General features: G+C 48.6%; 1 protein-coding gene across 6 annotated transcripts in view; it reads left to right on the forward strand.

Moving 5' to 3' along the window:
• The window catches only part of LOC140403999 (liprin-alpha-3-like), a 185,493-nt gene that overhangs the window by 137,443 nt on the left and 29,398 nt on the right, over positions 1–18,652 (forward strand). For all 6 annotated transcript variants that reach the window (XM_072492330.1, XM_072492332.1, XM_072492331.1 and 3 more), the window contains 4 exons: positions 1,278–1,426; positions 4,206–4,372; positions 13,497–13,590; positions 17,538–17,619. In XM_072492330.1, coding sequence (XP_072348431.1) covers positions 1,278–1,426; positions 4,206–4,372; positions 13,497–13,590; positions 17,538–17,619 — 492 coding nt within the window. The remainder of the gene's footprint in view (positions 1–1,277; positions 1,427–4,205; positions 4,373–13,496; positions 13,591–17,537; positions 17,620–18,652) is intronic.

Here is an 18,652-nt window from a genome sequence, read left to right on the forward strand (position 1 = left end):
CGGAGTCTGATAGGGCGGGTGCTGAGGCCTGGCAGTGGCAGCCCACAGACCCAGCAGGCTGGGTTAGTGGGTCTGGTTTTGACCTTTGCTGCTGTTTTCTTCCCCGAAGGATAAACGTCAATCCAGAGTCACTCCCAAGTATGTTGGCTTGGGGCTTTATTCTCCAGCATTCCTTGTCGGTGATGCAGTTCCGTTTTTGGCCCTGGCGTTGTGGAATACACTGGATGTTGTCCCATGTGCTGCAGTAGCCTGTCAGCTTTGTAACTTCCTTATTAAGGATGTGGTCCTGCGTGCGGAATGACGGAGCTCATCATGTGTCATCAGCGAGATGTGGTTGTTAGCAGGTCGTTTGCATATATGTTGATCAAGGGTGGGGCGTGGTTATAGGTTGGAGGCGTGGGCTTAAGTGGGGTGCTCTTTCCAAGGGCCGGTGCAGATTCGATGGGCCAAATGGCCTCCTTCTGCACTCCTTCAAAATTGAATTCAAATTTCACCATCTGCCCTGGTGGGATTCGAACCTGGGTCCCTGGAGTTTTACCCTCTGGGTCTCTGGGTTACTCGTCCAGTGACAATATCACCACAACACCGCCTCCCAAATATTTATTGAATTCTGTTCTGAGTATGTTCGGTACTGAGCATCCATAGCTGCCTGAGGATTCCAAATCTTCACAACTCTTTCAGAAGAAACATCTCCTCATTTCAGTCTTAAGGGCCGACCTCTAGTCCAGGGACTGTGACCCCCATGGAAAGGGCAAAGTTAACCCCCTGCAGACTTGAGTTTAGCCATTCTTGATGGGTTTCCACTCAGTGCGACATCAGTGGCCGTCTTACGCAACGTTGGATTGGTAAGTGATAATGATGATTATAGAGTTATGTGGAGGGCTCCTTTTGAGATCAGCATGGGACAACTTTAACAAAAGTCCACTGCACCGGGCTCATTCTGTTCTGGAAGTGCGTGTCATAGATTTATTAAGGCATATGTTCATTCAGCCAATTTAAGCCCATGTTTCTGTAACTACGTTGAAACACGTTATGTTGGGGAGCTGAGCTTCAACCCTGCAGGGATGTGGGGAAAGAGCAGAGTGGCGGAACGAACTGGATTGCTCTTCGCAAGAGCAGACGCAGACTCGATGGACCGAATGACCTCCTCCTGTGCTGTACAGTTCCGTGATGCCATGATGCTTGGTGCGCGCGACAAAGGAAAGTTGTTCAATTTTCCGACCCTTTGCTCGGTGTTGAGAGAATCGTTATTCTGACGTTTGCTTCTCCCCTCCCAGAACTCACTGTCCCGGGAGGACTCCCGTGAAGACAAGCCCACCATCCAGTGCGAAACGTCCCCTCCTCCGACCCCCCGGGCTGTCCGACTGGAAAGGGTCACCCAGGCTCTGCAGGCCAGTGCTCTGGATGAGAATCGGGAAGTGCGCAGGTAAGTGGAAAGCGGGGCATTCTGGGAGCGAGGGGGCTGAGGGCTGATAAATAGAGGCCTTGAAACCAAAACATGTCTTTCCTTCGGAGGTTTGGCCACACTACGAATAGCCTTTCTCCGCTGATTTCCATTCCCCACTGCCTGCACGAGCTGTCTCAGCGAACGGCTAGTTCACGTTCTGATATTATCCTTCCATGGATCTTCCCGGTGCCCATTTTCCAGACATTTTGCCTCTCATCGCCTTTTTTTCCCCCAAACACTTCCTCCTGTTTGCATCACATGCCCAAAATATGTGTGCTTCTTTGATATCACTTCCTATTTTTTAAATATAAATTTAGAGTACCCAATTCATTTTTTCCATTTAAGGGGCAATTTTAGCGCGGCCAATCCACCTACCCTGCACATCTTTGGGTTGTGGGAGCGAAACCCACGCAAACGCGGGGAGAATGCGCAAACTCCACACGGACAGTGACCCAGAGCCGGGATCGAACCTGGGACCTCTTCGCCGTGAGGCAGCAGGGCTAACCCACTGTGCCAACGTTCTGCCCTGGTATCACTACCTCAACCCAGTTCCTTTCGACACCAGTCCTCTCGAAGAACCAAAACTAGGGAACATCAATCCAGCGAATCCCATCTAATCGGGATTTCAGGCAAAACCTGTTCTGGGGAGTGGTGGGAATGTGGAACCCGCTTCCATAGGCCTCCGGTTAAGGTGAACAGTGCAGATACATTTGAGAGGACGATGGATACGTACGTGAGGGACAAAGGAATAGAAGGTTATGTTAATTGGTTTTTGTACAGAGGGGTGGGAAGAAGCACATGTTGCACCGAATATTGTGCAGCTTAAGAATGTTAGGAAGCTGGACCTTGCTCCCAATTACAGGCTCCCGTCATCTCTGAGCCTGTGAAATATATAACGGAGGCACTTGGAGTAATTATGACTGAAGCCAGTGTTTCGAGCTAATTGTAGATTTATTTGTTCTCTTTGTAGATTTATTTGTTCTCAAGGGCAGCACGGTAGCATTGTGGATAGCACAATTGCTTCACAGCTCCAGGGTCCCAGGTTCGATTCCGGCTTGGGTCACTGACTGTGCGGAGTCTGCACGTCCTCCCCGTGTCTGCGTGGGTTTCCTCCGGGTGCTCCGGTTTCCTCCCACAATCCAAAGATGTGCGGGTTAGGTGAATTGGCCAATGATAAATTGCCCTTAATGTCCAAATTGCCCTTGGTGTTGGGTGAAGGTGTTGAGTTTGGGTAGGGTGCTCTTTCCAAGAGCCGGTGCAGACTCAAAGGGCCGAATGGCCTCCTTCTGCACTGTAAATTCAATGATAATCTATGATTAATCTAGGACAAAGGTTCGGCACAACTTCGTGGGCCGAAGGGCCTGTTCTGTGCTGTATTTTCTATGTTCTAATGCGCAGTGCGTTTATACAATGTGTTAGGGAACAGGACCGTGTATTGCGTGTGTACTAGAGAATCATTCAGGCGGAGCAGGAGGCTGGTTTATTTGGTATTAATAGCAAAATTTGTACAGGCCAAATGGAGACAGGACATGGAATTTGTCTTTCTTGGATTGATTTGTGTCAATTTGCCGGAGTTCCCCTTCTTCTGTGCCTCCCTACCACACCTCATTTCTCGATGTAATAACCTTCACTAGACCCACGGTGATGACCCAAATGATCTCCCCGTGGAGCTCGCAGAATACAAGCTCCCCCGGCTGAGGGGCAGAGGCCCAACAGCTGGGGCTCATCGAATCAACCCTTCAAAGCCGGCCCAAAGTGGGACCGACATGATCGGCAGTCCTGGGTGGGACATATGTGCTGTATGCTGTGTTTTCTTTTGGTTATAAATAAACCTCCGTTTGAATCACCTTCTCGGATCTGCTGAGCTTTTATCGCAGGAGAGAGGTGGAAATTGGGTAAGAAACCATTTGCATCTTCATCCTTCCTGGCACCTGGCCCTGTGGCGCAGTGTTTCAGCTCTGCAGGCCCAACCCATCGTGGTCATTGTCCGTCTCTTGATTTGAGCATGGCGCACATTCAGGATCATTACTTCCTGCCCGGGGGAGGGCCGGACTCCATGTGACCGAACAAACTGATTCTCGAACCACAGGTCTTTGGGAACATGAGGCATGAGGTCCCACTCCGGGATCCGGAGTGCAGGATCTGCTCCCTATGCTTTCCTTCTCTGTCGCCACTCTGCCTCCCCCTTAACGTGTTTGGACTCAAAGCGCGACTCACCTTGGGGGACAGGTTGCCGCCATTCTGAATGATCGGCAGCAAGTTCCTCCCAGTCAATAATGGTCGCACTTCAAGGAGAGTTTGAGTTTCCGTGAAGCAATTTCTTTGGCCTCCCCTGGAACATGACCCTTTTGAGAGTTGAAGAAACCGGAAAATGGGCCAGGCACGCAGGTGTGACATAGAGGTCCCCAAGTAGGTTGACCAGGGATTAGATGCCGCCCACAGAACCTCGGTAAGACTCGAATCTCTATCAGAGAGCGATTTGCACCCAAAACCTTGTAATTCACCAGCAAGAGTGCTACCCATCGAACCATGGCGGGCCCTCTAATTGTGTGTTATCAATTATAATTCTAGAGTGTAGTGATATGATTAATATTTTTACTTCATAAACAAAAGCACCCTGACTTCTTTGGTTGTGGTTCTGTGGCTGGCATGTTGAAGGCAGGGGGACTGAGGGAGGTCTTGATGGGAGGTGCTGGGGGCGGGACGGAGGCCTCCTACCTGAATGAATGAATTGATGATATTTGTGCGGCTCTGCCAGTTTGTCAGGTTTCCAGGAGGTTCTCGGCAGCAGCAGCAGCAACAGCAGCCAGGACTCCCTGCACAAAGTCCCCAAGAAGAAGAGCATCAAGTCATCAATCGGCCGCCTGTTTGGCAAAAAGGAGAAAGGGCGTCTCGGACACGGTGTCAGGGAGCCTTCGTCACAAGGTGGGTGTTGTAACATGTGTCTGCGTGCCATTGTAATGTTAAAGGTGCTCAGCAGAGTAAGGGTTAACGTGGGACTGGAGAATAGCGCCTCCCATGGTATGATGTTTAGAGTCACATGGTAAAAGACTCAGACACAGGGCAGCACGGTGGCGCAGTGGGTTAGCCCTGCTGCCTCATGGCGCCAAGGTCCCAGGTTCGATCCCGGCTCTGGGTCACTGTCCGTGTGGAGTTTGCACATTCTCTCCGTGTGAGCGCGGGTTTCGCCCCCACAACCCAAAGATGTCCAGGTGGATTGGCCGCGCTAAATTGCCCCTCAATTGGAAAAAATGAATTGGGTACTCTAAATTTATTTTAAAAAATAATTTAAGTTTTTAACAATAAATGGTTCACGTTTAATCGTACAATTCTCAAGATCTCATCAGTGAGACATAAACAACATGGTGCTTTAAGCGTACCTTCACGCACACATTCCTTCCTTCCTTTTTGTCCTGGGCAACAGGGGGGAGGTGGTGGAAGGAATCCTAACTAATTATCAGCTCGCGGAACCACATCGTTCAGGTGTGGGACTTGGACCCAAAGCTTCTAGCCAAGAGGTAGTGATGCTACCTCTGCACCACGCGACATCCACAGCATAGTGATAATGGACTAGCGATCCAGAGGTCGAGGCTGATGATCTGGGGGGACAGGTTCAAATCTCACCACGGAGGTTGCTGGAAATTCAATTCAAATAATAAATCTGGAATATAAAGCTAGTCTCCATAATAGTGACCTTGTGACCCATTACCTATTGTTGTAAAAACACATCTGATTCACTAATGTCCTTTAGGGAAGGAAATCTGTCATCCTGACCTGGTCTGGCCTACATGTGACTCCAGATCAACAGCAATGTGGTTGATTCAAGGGCAATTTGGATGGGTGATAGACGCTTGTCTTGTGACGCCCGCAACCCTTGAATAAATGGGGAATAAAGAAGAGAGTCAACCTCATTGTCTGGAGTCATAACAAGATATAATCCGACCATCATCCCATGACATTCAATGGCATTACCAGCCCTAAACCCCCAGTTTCAACATCATGGGGTTACCATTGACCAGAAACTGAACTGGACTAGCCACATTAATACTGTGGCTTTAAGAGCAGGTCAGAGACTAGGAATCCTGCAAGTAACTCACCTTCCCAAAGCTTGACTACCATCCGCAAGACACAAGTAGGAGTTTGATGGAATACTCTCCACTTGCCTGGATGGATGCAGCTCCAAGAACACGCAAGAAGTTTGGCACCATCCAGGGCAAAGCAGCCACCTTGATTGGCACCCCATCCACAAGCATTTGCTTCCTCCGCCACCGACGCACAGCGGCAGCCGTGTGTGCCATCTACAAGATGCACCCCAGCAACTTGCCAAGGCTCCTTAGACAGCACCTTCCAAACCCACGACCGCTACCATCTAGAAGGACAAGGGAAGCAGATACCTGGGAACCCCACCACCTGGAGGTTCCCCTCCAAGTCACTCACCGCCCTGACTGAGAGTCATAGATGGAGTAACTGGGTTTTCCAGGACAGAAAGAGGCACTTCGGCCCATCGTGTCTGTGTGGCCATCAAGCGCCCATCTATTCCAATCCCATTTTCCAACACTTGGTTCGTACATAGCCTCGTGTGCTATTTCATTTCAAGTGCTCATCTAAATGTTTCTTAAATGTTATGAGGGTCTCTGCCTCTACCACCCTTTCAGGCAGCGAGTTCCAAACTCCCCTCACCTTCTGGGTGAGAAGAATTTTCCTCAAATCCCCTCTGAACCTCGTGCCCCTTGCCTTGAATCTGTACCCCCTGATCATTGCCCCCTCTGTTAAGGGGAAATGTTTCTTCCTATCTACCCCATCCATGTCCCTCATAACTTTATCCACGTCGACCATGTCCCCCCTCAGCCTTTTCTGCTCCGAGGAAAACAACCCCAGCCTCACTTAATAATAGTACTAAACGCTCCAGCCCAGGCAACATTCTGGTGAATTTCCACCGTGCCCTTTCGAGCGCCAGCACATTCTCCTTATGATGTATGTGACGAGAAAGAAATTGGTGAAGACAATTGTAGGTCCCTTACAGTCAGAAACAGGGGAATTTATAATGGGGACCAAAAAAAATGGCTGACCAACTGTTATGGGCCAGGGTTTAGAGAACCCTAAAGTGTATCATGGAGTTCCCCTAACCCACAACTTTTAATAGATTGTGGTATGGGGGGCACACGGCCCACTCTACAGGTGTGGTACAGCAGAAATGGAAAAGTATTTTTTAAAGCAAAACAATGTTTATTCTATGAACTCAAGTTAACCTTTATAAAACATACAGTGAACATCTTAGCAACCATTAATTCAAATACAACCCCCAAAGAATACAACACTAAGTAATCCTTTAAGCTTTCCTTTTAATAGCCATCCAACTTAAAAATACCTTTTAACAGAAGCACATTATGTTTACATTCACCACTGAGAACATTTATAATTCTGAATTCACCAGATGATCTAGAGATAGTCTTTTGATGGCAGAGAGAACAGCAGTACACCTGCTTCAGCTCCAACATTGAAAACAAAACTAAAACACACCCTGCAGCCTGCTCAAAAACGAAAGTAAAAAGCTGACAGACAGCCCAGCTCCACCCACTTTCTGACATCACTGCAGTAGTAAACACCCATTTCTTAAAGGTACTCTCACTACAGATATTTATATACACACCCATTTATAAACACCCATTTCTTAAAGGTACTCTCACTACAGATATTTATATACACACCCATTTATAAACACCCATTTCTTAAAGGTATTCTCACTGGGGCTGGTTTAGCACAGGGCTAAATCGCTGGCTTTGAAAGCAGACCAAGGCAGGCCAGCAGGACGTTCAATTCCCGTTCCAGCCTCCCCGAACAGGCGCCGGAATGTGGCGACTAGGGGCTTTTCACAGTAACTTCATTTGAAGCCTACTTGTGACAATAAGCGATTTTCATTCATTCATTTTCACATGACACCAACTAAATACATACTTTGGTTCTGTCTTTGCAAAGGAGGACACAAATAATGGGTCAGGTATGTTGGGGAATACAGAGTTTAGTGAGATGGAGGGAGTAAATCAGTATCAGTAGAGAAATGGTGTTGGGGGAATTGATGTAATTGAAGGCGGATAAATCCCCAAGGCCTGTTAATCTCCATCCCAGAGTACTTAAAGAACTGGCCCCAGAAATAGTGAATGTAATGGTGGTCATTTTCCAAGATTCTTTAGAATCTAGATCAGTTCCTGCAGATTGGAGGGCAGCTAATGAAAACCCCACTCTTTAAAAAGGGAGGTTGAGAGAAAACAGAGAATTACAGACCAGTGAGCCCGACGTCAGAAGTGGGGAAATTCCAAAAGGTTTTAATAGCAGAGCACTTGGAAACAGTGGCAGGTTCGGGAAGAGTCCGGATGGATTTACAAAAGGGAAATCATGCTTGACAAATCCACTGGAATTCTTCGAGGATACAATGAGTAGGGCTGACGAGGGGGATTCATGGATGTGGTTCACTTGGACTTTCTGAAGGCTTTCAACAAAGTCCCACATGAGAGGATTCGTGTGTGGAATTAAAGTGCACGGGATTGGGGGGTAGTGTATTGAGATGGATAGAATCAAGACAGGAAACAAAGAGCAGGAATAAACAGGTCTTTTTCCAAATAAGCCACCGTGACTAGTGGGGTACCGCATGGATCGGCGTTAGGGCCCCAGCTTTCAAATATATATTAATGATTTAGATGAGGGAATTAAATGTAATATTTCTTAATTTGCTGGGTGGGAGGGTGAGCTTTGAGGAGGATGGAGCGATGCTTCAGTGTGATTTGGACAATTTGGGTGGGAAAATGCAGGATGCATCATAAGGGGAATAAATGTGATATTATCCGCTTTGGTAGCAAACATGGGAAGGCAGATTATTATCCAACTGGCTACAGCTTGAGGGAGGGGAATGTGCAACAAAACCTGGGTGTCCTTGTACACCAGCCACTAGAGCTACAGCTGGAGGTTGGGCGGGAGTAAGACCATGGAGAGATTCGAAAACATGTCTTTCGAGCACAATTCAAAAACTAAGTAGGAGCTTTGCACTGAGTGCTGAATTTGGTGCATTTGAGTGCTATAGTGAGAGTTTGGCGACTGAGGGAGTATAAGGCTTCATTTTTTTCTAAAGTCTAGTCTTTCTTTGATTTAGTTAATTCACTTAAAAGTTGCTGTTTGGTTTAGAAGAAGGTGAATTTTCAATCAGGTTTAAACAAAGCTTCTACTTGTAGGCACTTGCAGCTGGAGCTTGTTAATTAGTGAATTGGATTTGGCCAGTTTTCAGAGGCTAGATTCACAGTATAAAAGTGATCCACCTACAATGCAGACTTTGTTTGCACTGAGTGCTGAATTTGGTGCATTTGAGTGCTATAGTGAGAGTTTGGTGACTGAGGGAGTAAGGTGAGGAGGGAGTAAGGTGCTCCTTTCATTTTGTTTCCTACATTTCCGCAAAGAGTGAGAAGGGAGCCAGGAGTTTACAGAGAGTGCAGCTGACTGGGAGCAGAGTCGGAGGGCGGAGGTCCAGTTGGTCCACAGGGCAGCTATATTCTATAAGGTAAGAGGGGATGGAGGCTAGGCCAGTTGCATGCTCCTCCTGTAGGATGTGGGTGGTGAGGGATACCATCGGTGTCCCCGCTAACTATACCTGCGGGAAGTGCACCCAACTCCAGCTCCTCGGAGACTGTGTTAGGGAACTGGAGCTGGAGCTGGAGGAACTTTGGATCATCCGGGAGGCAGAGGGGGTTATAGAGAAGAGTTACAGGAAGGTAACCACACCCAAGGTACAGGACAAGAGTATCTGGGTTACAGTCCGGGGAAAGAAAACAAACAGGCAGACAGTGCAGGGATCCCTCGTGGCCGTTCCTCTTCAAAACAACTATACCGTTTTGGATGCTGTTGGGGGGGATGACCTACCGGGGGAAGGCCCTAGCGGCCAGGTCTCTGGCACTGAGTCTGGCTCTGGGGCTCAGAAGGGAAGGGGGAGAATAGAAAAGCAATAGTAACAGGAGATTCAATGGTTAGGGGAATAGATAGGAGATTCTGTGGTCGTGAGCGAGACTCCCAGTAGGTATGTTGCCTCCCGGGTGCCAGGGCCAGGGATGTCTCGGATCGTGTCTTCAGGATCCTTAAGGGGAGGGGGAGCAGCCAGAAGTCGTGGTGCATATTGGTACCAATGACGTAGGTAGGAAAAGGGGTGTGGAGGTAATAAACAAGTTTAGGGAGTTAGGCTGGAAGTTAAAAGCCAGGACAGACAGAGTTGTCATCTCTGGTTTGTTGCCAGTGCCACGTGATAGCGAGGCTAGGAATATGGAGAGAGTGCAGCTGAACACGTGGCTGCAGGAATGGTGTAGGAGGGAGGGCTTCAGGTATTTGGATAATTGGAGCGCATTCTGGGGAAGGTGGGACCTGTACAAGCAGGACGGGTTGCATCTGAACCAGAGGGGCAACAATATCCTGGGAGGAAGGATTTCTAGTACTCTTCGGGAGGGTTTAAACTAATTTGGCAGGGGAATGGGAACCGGATTTGTAGTCCAGCAACGAAGGTAGCCGATATTCAGGACGCCAAAGCGTGTAGTGAGGCAGTGGGGAAGGGAACACTGACAAAGGAGAGTACTTGCAGGCACGGAGATGGGTTGAAGTGTGTATACTTCAACGCAAGAAGAATCAGGAATAAGGTGGGTGAACTTAAGGCATGGATCGGTACTTGGGACTACGATGTGGTGGCCATCACGGAAACTTGGATAGAAGAGGGGCAGAAATGGTTGTTGGAGGTCCCTGGTTATAGATGTTTCAATAAGATTAGGCAGGGTGGTAAAAGAGGTGGGGAGGTGGCATTGTTAATTAGAGATAGTATAACAGCTGCAGAAAGGCAGTTCGAGGAGGATCTGCCTAGTAGGGTAGTATGGGTTGAAATCAGAAATAGGAAAGGAGCAGTCACCTTGTTAGGAGTTTTCTATAGGCCCCCCAATAGTAGCAGAGATGTGGAGGAACAGATTGGGAAACAGATTTTGAAAAGGTGCAGAAGTCACAGGGGAGTAGTCATGGGTGACTTCAACTTCCCAAACATTGAGTGGAAACTCTTTAGATCAAATAGTTTGGATGGGGTGGTGTTTGTGCAGTGTGTCCAGGAAGCTTTTCTAACACAGTATGTAGATTGTCCGCCCAGAGGGGAGGCCATATTGGATTTGGTACTTGGTAATGAACCAGGGCAAGTGATAGATTTGTAAGTGGGGGAGCATTTTGGAGATAGTGACCACAATTCTGTGACTTTCACTTTAGTAATGGAGAGGGATAGGTGCGTGCAACAGGGCAAGGTTTACAATTGGGGGAAGGGTAAATATGCTGTTGTCAGACAAGAATTGAAGTGCATAAGTTGGGAACATAGGCTGTCAGGGAAGGACACAAGTGAAATGTGGAACTTGTTCAAGGAACAGGTACTACGTGTCCTTGATATGTATGTCCCTGTCAGGCAGGTAAGAGATGGTCGAGTGAGGGAACCATGGTTGACAAGAGAGGTTGAATGTCTTGTTAAGAGGAAGAAGGAGACTTGTGTAAGGCTGAGGAAACGAGGTTCAGACAGGGCGCTTGAGGGATACAAGATAGCCAGGAGGGAACTGAAGAAAGGGATTAGGAGAGCTAAGAGAGGGCATGAACAATCTTTGGCGGGTAGGATCAAGGAAAACCCCAAGGCCTTTTACACATATGTGAGACATATGAGAATGACTCGAGCAAGGACAGTAGCGGGAGATTGTGTATTGAGTCTGAAGAGATAGGAGAGGTCTTGAACGAGTACTTTTCTTCAGTATTTACAAATGAGAGGGGCCATATTATTGGAGAGGACATGTGAAATAGACTGGTCAGCCCCGGGCCTGACGGGATATACCCAAGGATTCTATGGGAAGCAAGAGATGAAATTGCAGAGCTGTTGGCAATGATCTTTTCGTCCTCACTGTCAACAGGGGTGGTACCAGGGGATTGGAGAGTGGCGAATGTAGTGCCCCTGTTCAAAAAAGGGACTAGGGATAACCCTGGGAATTACAGGCCAGTTAGTCTTACTTCGGTGGTAGGCAAAGTAATGGAAAGGGTACTGAAGGATAGGATTTCTGAGCATCTGGAAAGACACTGCTTGATTACGGATAGTCAGCACGGATTTGTGAGGGGTAGGTCTTGCCTTACAAGTCTTATTGAATTCTTTGAGGAGGTGACCAAGCATGTGGATGAAGGTAAAGCAGTGGATGTAGTGTACATGGATTTTAGTAACGCATTTGATAAGGTTCCCCATGGTAGGCTTATGCAGAAAGTAAGGAGGCATGGGATAGTGGGAAATGTAGCCAGTTGGATAACGAACTGGCTAACCGATAGAAGTCAGAGAGTGGTGGTGGATGGCAAATATTCAGCCTGGATCCCAGCTCCCAGTGGCGTACCGCAGGGATCAGTTCTGGGTCCTCTGCTGTTTGTGATTTTCATAAATGACTTGGATGAGGGAGTTGAAGGGTGGGTCAGTAAATTTGCAGACGATACAAAGATTGGTGGAGTTGTGGATAGTGAGGAGGGCTGTTGTCGGCTGCAAAGAGACATAGATAGGGTGCAGAGCTGGGCTGAGAAGTGGCAGATGGAGTTTTACCCTGAAAAGTGTGAGGTTGTCCATTTTGGAAGGACAAATATGAATGCGGAATACAGGGTTAACGGTAGGGTTCTTGGCAATGCGGAGGAGCCGAGAGATCTTGGGGTCTATGTTCATACATCTTTGAAAGTTGCCACTCAAGTGGATACAGCTGTGAAGAAGGCCTATGGTGTGCTCGCGTTCATTAACAGAGGGATTGAATTTAAGAGCCGTCAGGTGATGATGCAGCTGTACAAAACATTGGTAAGGCCACATTTGGAGTACTGTGTACAGTTCTGGTCACCTCATTTTAGGAAGGATGTGGAAGCTTTGGAAAAGGTGCAAAGGAGATTTACCAGGATGTTGCCTGGAATGGAGAGTAGGTCTTACGAGGAAAGGTTGAGGGTGCTAGGCCTTTTCTGATTAGAACGGAGAAGGATGAGGGGCGACTTGATAGAGGTTTAGATGAACAGGGGAATAGATAGAGTAGACAGTCAGAGACTTTTCACCGGGTGGAACAAACCATTACAAGGGGATATAAATTTAAGGTGAAAGGTGGAAGATATAGGAGGGATATCAGAGGTAGGTTCTTTACCCAGAGAGTAGTGGGGGCATGGAATGCACTGCCTGTGGAAGTAGTTGAGTCGGAAACATTAGGGACCTTCAAGCAGCTATTGGATAGGTACATGGATCACGGTAGAATGATATAGTGTAGATTAATTTGTTCTTAAGGGCAGCACGGTAGCATTGTGGATAGCACAATTGCTTCACAGCTCCAGGGTCCCAGGTTCGATTCCGGCTTGGGTCACTGTCTGTGCGGAGTCTGCACATCCTCCCCGTGTCTGCGTGGGTTTCCTCCGGGTGCTCCGGTTTCCTCCCACGGTCCAAAGATGTGCAGGTTAGGTGGATTGGCCATGATAAATTGCCCTTAGTGTCCGAAATTGCTCTTAGTGTTGGGTGGGGTTACTGGGTTATGGGGATAGGGTGGCGGTGTTGACCTTGGGTAGGGTGCTCTTTCCAAGAGCCGGTGCAAACTCGATGGGCCGAATGGCCTCCTTCTGCACTGTAAATTCTATGATAATCTATGATTAATGTGGGACAAAGGTTCGGCACAACATCGTGGGCCAAAGGGCCTGTTCTGTGCTGTATTTTTCGATGTTCTAAGGGAAATCCAGGCCAATGGGAAGAGCAGCGGGGCAACATAGACACAATGGGATGGATAGCCTCCCGCACTGTCATCGCCTGAAATTGCCTGAAATCTACGTATTTGTAACAGAATCTGTTTTGTGCAGTCTGTACAAACCACTCTGAATTCAGAGTGGAACCGCGCGCATGCAGGGGAACACCGCTCGGCACTCGCGGATTTGTGAGTCTGTTCCTGGCTGGTGTATGTCTCTCTCTAAAAAATACCCCAGTCGTGGAAAGCTAACACATTGCGTCTTGTTTCTTCTGCAGCCGGAACACCAGACACTGAGATGTCCTCTCAAGACCCCCTCGGACTCTCGAAACTGGGAGGCCCGGTGGACAAGGACAGGAGAAATAAGAAAAAGTAGGTTTCCACATTACTTTTAACAATGGTAAACCTGGGGCGACACGTGGCAGTGGTTAGCATTGCTGCCTCCGGCGCTGACACGGGTTCGAATCCTGGCTCTGGGTCACTGTCCGTGTGGAGTTTACACATTCAACCCCACAACACAAAGATGTGCAGGGTAGGGGGATTGGCCACGCTAAATTGCCCCTGAATTGGGAAAAGTAAATAATTGGGTACTCTAAATTTATTTTTAAAAAGTTGGTAAACCTGATTCCTCTCGGGACCTCGTACTCACTTCTCTAGCCTGGTACACAAGATTCCAGTGTCTGGACACTGGAACTCTAGCAGTACAGTGAACACTGTCCCTGGCCTGTGTAACTCTAGCAGTACAGTGAACACTGTCCCTGGGCTGTGTAACTCTAGCAGTACAGTGAACACTGTGCCTGGGCTGTGTAACTCCAGGAGTACAGTGAACACTGTCCCTGGGCTGTGTAACTCTAGCAGTACAGTGAACACTGTCCCTGGGCTGTGTAACTCCAGGAGTACAGTGAACACTGTCCCTGGGCTGTGTAACTCCAGGAGTACAGTGAACACTGTCCCTGGGCTGTGTAACTCTAGCAGTACAGTGAACACTGTCCCTGGGCTGTGTAACTCCAGGAGTACAGTGAACACTGTCCCTGGGCTGTGTAACTCCAAGAGTACAGTGAACACTGTCCCTGGGCTGTGTAACTCCAGGAATACAGTGAACACTGTCCCTGTGCAGTGTAACTCCAAGAGTACAGTAAACACTGTCCCTGGGCTGTGTAACTCCAGGAGTACAGTGAACATTGTCCCTGGGCTGTGTAACTCCAGGAATACAGTGAACACTGTCCCTGGGCTGTGTAACTCCAGGAGTACAGTGAACACTGTCCCTGGGCTATGTAACTCCAGGAATACAGTGAGCACTGTCCCTGGGCTGTGTAACTCCAGGAATACAGTGAGCACTGTCCCTGGGCTGTGAAACTCCAGGAGTACAGTAAACACCGTCCCTTGGTTCTGTAACTCCAGGATTTCAGTGAACACTGTCTCTGGGCTGAGTAACTCCAGGAGTACAGTGAACACTGTCCCTGGGCTGTGTAACTCCAGGAGTACAGTCAACACTGTCCCTGGGCTGTGTCACTCCAAGAGTACAGTGAACACTGTCCCTGGGCTGTGTAACTCCAAGAGTACAGTGAACACTGTCCATGGGCTGTGTAACTCCAGGAGTACAGTAAACACCGTCCCTTGGTTCTGCAACTCCAGGATTTCAGTGAACACTGTCTCTGGGCTGAGTAACTCCAGGAGTACTGTGAACACTGTTTTGGGACAGTGTAACTCCAGGAGTACTGTGAACACTGTTTCGGGACAATGTAACTCCAGGTGTACAGTAAACACTGTATTGAGGTTGTGTTACTCCAGGAGTACAGTGAACACCGTCTTGGGACAGTGTAACTCCAGGTGTACAGTGAACATTGTCTCGGGACAGTGTAACTCCAGGAGTACAGTGAACACTGTCCCTGGGATGTTTAACTCCAGGAGTACAGTGAACACTGTCCCTGGGCTGTGTAACTCCAGGTGTACAGTAAACACTGTATCGAGGTTGTGTTACTCCAGGAGTACAGTAAACACTGTTCCTGGGATTGTACCTCCAGGAGAACAATAAACACTGCCCCTGGGTTAAGTAACTCCACGGGTACAGTGAACACTGCCCCTGGGTTCTGTAACTCCAGGAGTACAGTGAACACTGTCCCTGGGCTGTGTAACTCCAGGAGAACAGTGAACACTGCCCCTAGGTTGTGTAACTACAGGAGTACAGTAAACACTGTCCCTGGGCTGTGTTACTCCAGGAGAACAGTGAACACTGTCCCTGGACTGTGTAACTCCAGGAGTACAGTGGACACTGTCCCTGGGTTGTGTAACTCCAGGAATACAATAAACACTGTCTTGAGGTTGTGTAACTCCAGGAGTACAGTGAACACTGTCCCTGGGCTGTGTAACTCCAAGAGTACAGTGAACACTGTCCATGGGCTGTGTAACTCCAGGAGTACAGTAAACACCGTCCCTTGGTTCTGCAACTCCAGGATTTCAGTGAACACTGTCTCTGGGCTGAGTAACTCCAGGAGTACTGTGAACACTGTTTTGGGACAGTGTAACTCCAGGAGTACTGTGAACACTGTTTCGGGACAATGTAACTCCAGGTGTACAGTAAACACTGTATTGAGGTTGTGTTACTCCAGGAGTACAGTGAACACTGTCTCGGGACAGTGTAACTCCAGGAGTACAGTGAACACCGTCTCGGGACAGTGTAACTCCAGGAGTACAGTGAACACTGTCTCGGGACAGTGTAACTCCAGGAGTACAGTGAACACTGTCCCTGGGATGTTTAACTCCAGGAGTACAGTGAACACTGCCCCTGGGCTGTGTAACTCCAGGTGTACAGTAAACACTGTATCGAGGTTGTGTTACTCCAGGAGTACAGTAAACACTGTTCCTGGGATTGTACCTCCAGGAGAACAATAAACACTGCCCCTGGGTTATGTAACTCCACGGGTACAGTGAACACTGCCCCTGGGTTCTGTAACTCCAGGAGTACAGTGAACACTGTCCCTGGGCTGTGTAACTCCAGGAGAACAGTGAACACTGCCCCTAGGTTGTGTAACTACAGGAGTACAGTAAACACTGTCCCTGGGCTGTGTAACTCCAGGAGAACAGTGAACACTGTCCCTGGACTGTGTAACTCCAGGAGTACAGTGGACACTGTCCCTGGGTTGTGTAACTCCAGGAATACAATAAACACTGTCTTGAGGTTGTGTAACTCCAGGAGTACAGTGAACACTGTCCCTGGGCTGTGTAACTCCAGGAGTACAGTGAACACTGTCCCTGGACTGTGTAACTCCAGGAGTACAGTGAACACTGTCCCTGAGCTGTGTAACTCCAGGAATACAGTGAGCACTGTCCCTGGGCTGTGTAACTCCAGGAATACAGTGAGCACTGTCCCTGGGTTGTGTAACCCCAGGAATACAATAAACACTGTCTTGAGGTTGTGTAACTCCAGGAGTACAGTGAACACTGTCCCTGGGCTGTGTAACTTCAGGAGTACAGTGAACACTGTCCCTGGGCTGTGTAACTCCAGGAATACAGTGAACACTGTCCCTGGGCTGTGTAACTCCAGGAATACAGTGAACACTGTCCCTGGGCTGTGTAATTCCAGGAGTACAGTGAACACTGTCCCTGGGCTGTGTAACTCCAGGAGTACAGTGAACACTGTCCCTGGGCTGTGTAACTCCAGGAGTACAGTAAACACTGTCCCTGGGCTCTGTAACTCCAGGAGTACAGTAAACACTGTCTCGGGGCAGTGTAACTCCAGGAGTACAGTGAACACTGTCCCTGGGCTCTGTAACACCAGTGGTACAGTAAACACTGTGGAAGTGGGCCAATGGTGGGATGCTGTTTCAGGCGGTCGGTGCAGACTCGATGGGCTGAATGGCCTCATTCTGCATTGTAGGGTTTCTCTGATGCCTTGGAAGTAGGCACATGTGGAGCACAAATACTGGGCCAGTGTCTGTAAAATCCTAACTCTGTGAAGACACGGGGAGTCCACACCGGGTTGTAACAAACAAAAGGAAGATTTATTTACCAGGTTTACGGGACACTGCTCCCGGAGGTACCCAACCGGGTCTGAACAGGCCGGTCCTGAACTGGCCGACCTTATACACAATGTTAATTCAGCTTCACCCAGCCCTTAGCGGGGAAGCACATTTTCCGCAAGGGACACGGGGAATACAATCGTTCCCGTCCCGTACGTCCCATCTGGGTGCAGGTTATGACACCGATGCAAATGATTTTTGCTCTCAATTTTTGGAATGGGTTCTCGGTAAATAAATGGAATTGTGCAAACCCAATAAAAACATGCTTTTAAAAAAAAATAATCCAATCTTGCTTTGCAGGCATGAGCTGCTGGAAGAGGCGTGCCGACAGGGTCTTCCGTTTGCTTCTTGGGATGGGCCTACAGTCGTGGCTTGGCTGGAGGTGACGTGACCTATAATTTCCATTGATATATCTAGTCTAGGACAGAAGGGCAGGCAGGGGCTGAGCACTTTGCATTTGAAAGGCGCATCCTCGGGGTGTGGGCATCGCTGGCAAGGCCAGCATTTATCGCCCATCCCTACTTGCCCCTGAGAGGTAGTTCTTGAGCCGCCTTCGTGAAGCTCTGCAGTCCCGCCTGGTGAATATGCTCCCACACAAGCCATTCGAGAGGGAGCTACAAGATTTTATGGATAAGAAACAGGAACACATAAGACCATGGAGCAGAAGTAGGCCATTCGGCCCATCGAGTCTACTCCGCCATTCAATGAGATCCTGAGTGATCTGCTGTGATAATCCTCAACTCCACTTTGCCGCCTTATCCCCATAACCCTTGATTCCTTTACTGACTAAAAGTCTGTCTGTCCCAGCCTTGTAGGTCAGTAATTGATGGTGATAAATTTAAGTATTCCCCATGTGAATGTGGTGATAAGAAATGATTTTATGCAGATGGTGGTCAGAACATAGAATGACCCATCAGGAGCAGCATTGAGTATTGAATCTGCTCTGGCATTTACCTTTTTGGTTGAAAGTATTTTTATTTGGCGGCACGGTTGCACAATGGTTAGCACTGGTGCCTCACGCCGCTGAGGACCCAGGGTCGATCCCGGCCCCGGGTCACTGTCCGTGCGGAGTTTGCACATTCTACCCATGTCTGCGTGGGTCTCACTCCCACAATCCAAAGATTACGGTCCCAGGTTCGATTCCCCGCTGGGTCACTGTCTGTGCGGAGTCTGCACGTTCTCCCCGTGTCTGCGTGGGTTTCCTCCGGGTGCTCCGGTTTCCTCCCACAGTCCAAAGACGTGGAGGTTAGGTGGATTGGCCAATGATAAATTGCCCTTAGTGACCAAAAAAGTTAGGAGGGGTTGTTGGGTTACGGGGATAGGGTGGAAGTGAGGGCTTAAGTGGGTCGGTGCAGACTCGATGGGCCGAATGGCCTCCTTCTGCACTGTATGTTCTGTGTGCAGGTTAGGTGGAT

This window comes from Scyliorhinus torazame, chromosome 29 (assembly GCF_047496885.1).
Source record: "Scyliorhinus torazame isolate Kashiwa2021f chromosome 29, sScyTor2.1, whole genome shotgun sequence".
Lineage (NCBI taxonomy): Eukaryota > Metazoa > Chordata > Chondrichthyes > Carcharhiniformes > Scyliorhinidae > Scyliorhinus > Scyliorhinus torazame.